We start from the raw sequence: 6,774 nt of genomic DNA on the forward strand, positions 1-6,774 counted from the left end.
CTGGGCTTAATTAAAAGGGACAGAATGGGAACAGCTTGAAGAAGTCATTTGCAGCCTCTCCTTATACAACGAGGCTAGGTTGTGTGCAGGTCTTGAGGAGTATCTTGCTACCATGTTCTCACATCTTATACTTGGTAGGATAAACTGGACCCTGCTTGAAAACAATATTTCCCTACAACTAAAATCTGCGTGATAAAAGTGAATTTGTGTTTTAGAAAAACATGACATTTTTCAATCTGTTGCTTCATGAGCCTACTTCAGGGATGGTGGTAATCTTCTTATTGAATATTTATTGAGTGTGCAGAAGAGGGAAGGGGCAGTGAGCTAGCAAGAAAATGCCTTCTGGAGGAAATGCACTTTCCCAGTAGAAGCGCTGTATGCCACGGTGAGAAAAAGCATCGATTTACCAGCCCTTCCTAAACATCATCTTGTTCTTGGCAAGTTCATAAAGTATCCTCGTATGGCAGAAAGAAAAGCCCTTCTTCTACCTGGCTTCCTTTATGGCGTAGGAGGTCTAATGAGAACACTGAGGCCCTGAGTGTTGACTGCCAACTTGGACCCAGCCTCACCTGTGTCCCTGGGAAGTCAGCAAAGACTAGATGGGCAACGTAGAAGCACTGTTAATAATCTGAACTTCAGTAAAGTGAAATACTTTCCATGCTTCGAGTGGAGCCTCTTCCTTGATGGGGACACTTATCTTCCAAGTGATGTGTTTCACAAGGTGATACTTTCATACCTGGTGTAATCAGTTTCCCTTAGAGGAGAACACCTATAAATAGACCATCACCACGGGCTGGGTAAATCCCATAGTGCCTTTAGTCTGCTCTCTGTGTACTGATTGCTCACCTGGCTTCCCACACGTATGACAACATAATTTCTCAGGTCTTTGTCTATTTTCCCCTCAAGATCTGTTCACTATAATCGCTGAAATCACAGTCAGTGGTTGCCTGGGTGCAGGCACCTTTTTTGGCAGGGAGCCACGTGTTCCTTCTCATCTTGCTTCAGAGGCCTGGTGTGACTTTCTCAAGGAGATTGCTTTGCACCCTCTCTGCTTTCCCAACTCCTTCAAAGATCAGCTTAAACTTGTTCCTTCTGCAAAATTCTGCCTGCAGATTTCCAAAAGCAACTCCTTGCTCTAGAACATGGATGTCTATGCTTAAACATTGTGCCTGCAGAATATACTGCCCTGCCACAGACATTTGTTGAGAGATCTAACTTTGCATTTTTGACACCTTATATAATTACCTTTGATCTGTTTTACCCTACAGGACTCCTGAATGCCCACCGATGCCATTCTTCAGGATGTAAATTCCTTATAAGAAGTGGGTCTGCTAATCTTGCTTGGCACAATGGCCAATAAGATGCTATAACCAGGTAGAAAACTTAAATCCTTTGATGACACTCAAAACAGCCCTGCATACCCTTGTTAAATTCTTTCACAATCTTTAGCAGTTCTAGAAAGCATGATAGGGCTGGCCCGTGGCTTAGCGGTTAAGTGCGCTTGCTGCGCTGCTGGCGACCTGGGTTCGGATCTCTGGTGCGCACAGATGCACCGCTTCTCCTGCCATGCTGAGGCCGCGTCCCACATACAGCAACTAGAAGGATGTGCAGCTATGACCTACAACTATCTACCGGGGCTTTGGGGGAAAAATAAATAAATAAAATTATGAAATTATAGAAAGCATGATAAGGCATGATTTTCTCAGTTAAATAAAAAATCACATATAGTGTTACCTTCTTATAAGGCACGGGTACTTGCTCCAATTTACAAGTAGAGACAGGAGGGAGACCACCCGTCCCTTTTCTGCTCTGTAGCTTTCTGCTTCTTTTAGAGGTGGTTTTCCTAATCATGGTGCCTTTAGGTGATGGAGTTGGGACTGTGGGAGGAATTGTTTATTTCTAATCTCCTAGAAAATTGCTTTTCAGGGAGGACTTGATTTGGTTTTGACTTAGTTGTTGATTTTTATTTTTCTTTCTGTCCCTTGTCAAGATGTAGGGTGAGCAAGGAGAGGCATTGAACACACAGAAGGCTACAATTCAAATTTACTTATATAAAAAAAGCCTGTGACTTTTCTGATGGCAGAATCTAGGAAGAATGAGGAATTCTTCCCAGAAATGGGCTGAGGCTTAAAGCTACTTTCTCTTATGTCCTCTCCTGCCTCCCCCTTAAGCAAATAGACACTTAGCCAGGATGGTAGGGAAGGTAATTCCATCCTCCCAGCACCCCCATGCGAGTTCCCAAAGTGAATGCTCATTTTCCCTAAATGTACACACGCCTCAGATTAGCCAATGTGGATAAAATTGAGTAAGTCACCTCATCTGGGTTTTCTCTAATTTTCTACAGGTTAAAGGAGACACTATCTTTCCTCTACTCTTCCCACTGTTAAACAGTGGTTGGATTTCAATAATAACGACAAAATGTTTACATATTGCATGTGAGCAAGTCAACATTCCAAATTCTTTGTAACATCACCAACCAGACAGAAGATCTTTCTTCGCTTCATAGAATAAAATGATGCCCAAGGTCATAATTTCCTAGGAGACAACACCAACCTGATTTAAACAACAGAAGGGAAAGCTCACAGCTGTGTGATATTGTTTAAGCTTTTGTCCAAGACAGAAAAAGTGGATTTCCAAGAAAGATGATAAGATGTAAAATAATTTCATCATAAATGTATTTCCTAACCCATTTTTCAGAGGAGGAAGTTGTAGTAAAAAAAAAAAAACTCATCCCCCAAGCTGGGCTGAGAACTAATTCCAGGAATTGCCTACCTCACTTCTCTCTCCCACCCACTCTCCTTCAGTCCCTACATTTCCACCCTGTGCCTGAACTTGACCTAAAGTAGACAGTTCACTGGGTTATTTTACAAACCAGGAAGTCAGGTTTAAAAATTTTGAACTCCAGTCATTTATCTACTAACCTTCATCCCGAGGTTCTGAAACCACCAGGGCACCGGGACACTTTCATTAACAAATCAGACGAAAAATATAAGGTCTTTAAATGTTTTATTTTGTTGATTCTTCACAGCGCAACGAAACAAAGTTAGAGACAAAATAAAATACCAGTTAAATTCGGCTACAACCAACAACCCAACACCTTAAACATAAAGTTCAAAGTAAGCTGCTGAAAGATCATAAAATAATCTTGGGTGGAGTAATTTGTTAACGTCTGTAACAAATCAAGACCGGTCATCTATGTAGTTCTTCATTGCAAAGCGGCGAGGACACCTTCCCGGCGCGCTGGTCAAGGACCCGGTACGCGAAGGGACCGCGCAGCAAGCGCCCTCCTGCCGTCGCCACTGCAGCGGGGACCGCCAGCGGTTTGGGGGCTCCCGGTCCCCCTCGGCGTCTTTTAAAGAGACAGATCGTTAATTAGCGATCATGCTTTCTGACAAGACGGAGACTGCCGTATGCCTTGTTACCTATTTTAGCAAACCGGGAACACCATCTGCGTAAAAGGTGGCTGGTTTCTGTTTTTAGGCGAGCTCAAATGGTTACGCTACCTTTGGGGAACGGGGACAAAACGGTGAATCTGGAGTTCTAAACTGTCTGTCTCAGAAGACCCCAGGATTTGAGAGTGAATCATCTCCGAAACAAAACACCTGGTTATGCGCTTCTCAAAAACTGCACTCTAACAGCCGGGGTATAAAGGCGGACTCCCCAGCCCAGCCCACCCAACGACCCTGGATTCGTCATCGCCCCCGTCCGCAGCACCGCGGTGCCGACCGTCAGGCCGCCGAGGGTCCGTCCGTGTGCTGCGCACAGGACAATCCGCACTGGCTACTGGTCTTTCTCGGCTTCCTGAGGTCGGGAGCCTCCTTTGACAGGGCTTCACTGGTGGGAACAAGGCCGCCTGTGACCTCTGGCCGGGGAGAAGGAAACGCCGCCCTCCCCCCGCCCCCCGCCCTCGGAGAGCAGCCCCTTGGTCCCCTGGCTCTGCAGGTGTCGCCTCTGTGAGCGGTGGCGCTGGGGCTGGCCTCCCGCCGCACCCAGAGCGAGCCAAACCCAACGCAAGGCGCCCTAAAATCCACACTGCTAAGAAGAGCACAACTCCGGGGACCGGGAGAGACGCGCTGCAGAGAGCGGGGGTAAGAGCGCGCATCTGCTGCCCAAAGCAGCTGGCATCCACCCAGAACCCCAAACAGCCCCGGTGCTCCCTCGAACATCCGCTCCGGTCACTTTAATTTCCCCGGGGTGGGGGCGGGGAAGGGGACGCCCGACAGTCCCTTCCTCTGGGCGAGAAGGTTCGAAATACCCTCCTTGCTCGGCCCCGCTCTCCCCGGGCGCAGGGCGCGGGGACGCGGAGAAGCCGCGCGGCGGGAGGCCGGGCCGAGGTCGCGCCCCGGGCCCGGGCCGGCCCTCACTTGGAGAACTGCGCCTGCACGGCGGCCAGGCCTAGGCCGGCCGGGACGAGGTGCGGGAACTTGCAGACGGCGCAGGTGCAGAGGCCGGGGCCGCCCGCGCCGCCGCCCGCGCCGCCGCCGGGGAGCGCGAACTGGCCGCACGGCGGCTCCTCGAGCGCCAGCGACAGGTACTTGGCTGGGCGCAGCGCGTCGGCGGGCCCCATGGCGCCGGGCGCCAGCAGCACGGAGCCGGGTGCGGCGGCGAGCAGGGGCAGGCCGGCCAGCAGCAGGCGCGGAGCAGCGGGCCCTGTGCCCTCGCCGAGCGCGCGGCGCAGCTCCTGCAGCGAGCTGCCCAGCAGCAGGATGTAGTTGCGGGCGAGCAGTAGCGTAGCGATCTTGGAGAGCTTGCGGCCCGGCGCGCCCTGGCAGTGCGCGGCCGAGTAGGGCAGGATGACCTCGCGCAGCGCGTCCATGGCCAGGTTCAGGTCCTGCATGCGCTTCCGCTCGCGGCTGTTGATCTTGCGCCGCAGCTGCTGTTGCTGCTCCTCTTTGGCGTCCGCCCGGGAGCCGCCGCCCGCGTGCGCCCCGGACCCGGATCCCGTGCCGGGCGGCTCGGCGGGCGCCTCCGGCTTCTCGCGCGCCGCCTTGGGGAGGAGGGGGGCCGTCGTGGAGGAGGAGGAGGTGCAGGAGGCGGAGGGCTGCTGCCGGTAGCCCACGAGCTCGTACAGGGAGGCCCCAAGCTGCACGTCTCCCGGCCGCTGTGGCCGCAGCATGGTCGCGGGGGCCGCCTTCACGCGCGCCTGGGAAACCGCATGGTACATCTGGGGGGCGGTGGGGGCGGCCGAGGGCGCCCTTCAGGAACGCCCTGGGGTGGGCCCTGTAGCAGGCCGCCCCTCCCCGCGGACCTGCGCGCTGGGAGCCGGTGGCTGGGCAGCTGCGGCGCCAGACCCCTTTAAACCCGGCTTGGGAACCTGCGGGGCCGCGCGCCGCTGGGCGCAGCCAATGGGGGCGCGAGGCCGGGCGCAGGCGCGTGCTCATTGGCCGCCCGCGCCTCGGGCGGACGCGGAGGTACCGCTGGCGCCGCTCAAGGAGGTTATTGTGAGCGCCCGTGGGAGTGTCACAGGACAGGCCCCCGGCGTGGAGGGGGAACGGCGCTTTTTCGGGTGAAGTGCGGTTGCTCATGGAGGACTGGGTGAGGACTAAAACTCATGTGGCTACCTCCTCCTCTGCTTCCACTTCTTTGTATACACATTTGTTTGTTTTAAATTGTGGTCAAATACACATAACATAAAACTTACCACTTTATCCATTTTTCAGTGTACAGTTCAGTAGCGTTAAGTACATTCACACTGTTGTGCAGCCACTGCGCAGAACTCTTTTCATCTGAAAAACTGAAACTCTACTCATTAAACAACAGTTCTCCATCACCCCCTCGCCCTGCGGCTCCTGGCAACCACCATTCTTCTGTGAATCTGACTACTCTAGGTACCTCATGTAAGTGGAATCATCCAGTATCTGTTTTTAGTGATCAGCTTATTTCATTTAGCACAATGTCCTCAAGCTTGATCCATGCTGTAGAGTGGGTCAAGATTTCCTTTCTTTTTAAGGCTGAGTAATATTCCGTTGTATGTATATGCCACATTTTGTCTATCCATTTCTCCATGGATGGACACATGAGTAGCTTCCACCTTTTGGCTATTGTGAATAATGCTGCTATGATCGTGGGGGTAACGTTTTTTTTTAAATACGTGATTTCCTGCCAGGTTTTGAGAAGTAAATTTCTGGGCTCAATGACTATAGCATTAGAATGAGTACTCCCCACCACTCCCTCTCCCTCCCTCTGATTAAAAGGTCTTTGGGGACTAAGGAGACTTTGTGGGTCGGGTTTCTTTCCTCCCCAAAAGAGACATGTGTTCATTGTGTCAGTGATTGACGCTTCTTACTTAAGCAAAAACTCACACAGAAATTGGCCTCTTATCAGGAAAACAAAAACAAAAACCCAGCCACACGTTTATATCTGTTGAGGGTCAGATTTAACCTTTCTCTTCCCCAAATAAAATAGCATTACTTGGTGGCTATGGAAGTTTTCTACCCCAACACCAGGCTTGTCATCGTCACATGGCAAAATGGAATGGGGAAGAGGGCCTTTTGGTATCTAAACGTCTACCATCCAATACGGTAGCCACCAGCCACCTGTGGCGATTAAAAATTAATTAATTAAAATAAAATCAAGTTAGAACTTTAGTTCCCCAGTTGCACTAGCATCGCTTCAGGTGCTTAGTAGTTCCAGGTGGCTGGTGGCCATCTGTTTGGCAGCATGGAGAACATTTCCATCATCGTAGAAAGTTCTATTGCACAGCACTGATGTCCAGTGTAACAGAAAGAAAATGAGCTTCTCCACCTTGTTCCTCTTTGGTGTAAGGAGAAGGAT

General features: G+C 51.3%; 1 protein-coding gene across 1 annotated transcript; it reads right to left on the reverse strand.

The window, feature by feature from the left end:
- Positions 1 to 4,360: 4,360 nt before the first annotated feature.
- Positions 4,361 to 5,259, reverse strand: OLIG1 (oligodendrocyte transcription factor 1). Its single transcript, XM_004429694.3, has one exon. It carries the CDS (start codon positions 5,162 to 5,164, stop codon positions 4,361 to 4,363), a length of 804 nt encoding a protein of 267 aa, XP_004429751.2. The 5' UTR covers positions 5,165 to 5,259.
- Positions 5,260 to 6,774: the final 1,515 nt, after the last annotated feature.

The sequence above is a fragment of the Ceratotherium simum genome, chromosome 27 (assembly GCF_057802395.1).
Source record: "Ceratotherium simum simum isolate JZ-2026a chromosome 27, ASM5780239v1, whole genome shotgun sequence".
Taxonomy (NCBI): Eukaryota; Metazoa; Chordata; class Mammalia; order Perissodactyla; family Rhinocerotidae; genus Ceratotherium; species Ceratotherium simum.

Bases quoted from the DNA above. Each gene is read 5' to 3' on its own strand.
- OLIG1 (XM_004429694.3), bottom strand. From the start codon at position 5,164: ATGTACCATGCGGTTTCCCAGGCGCGCGTGAAGGCGGCCCCCGCGACC.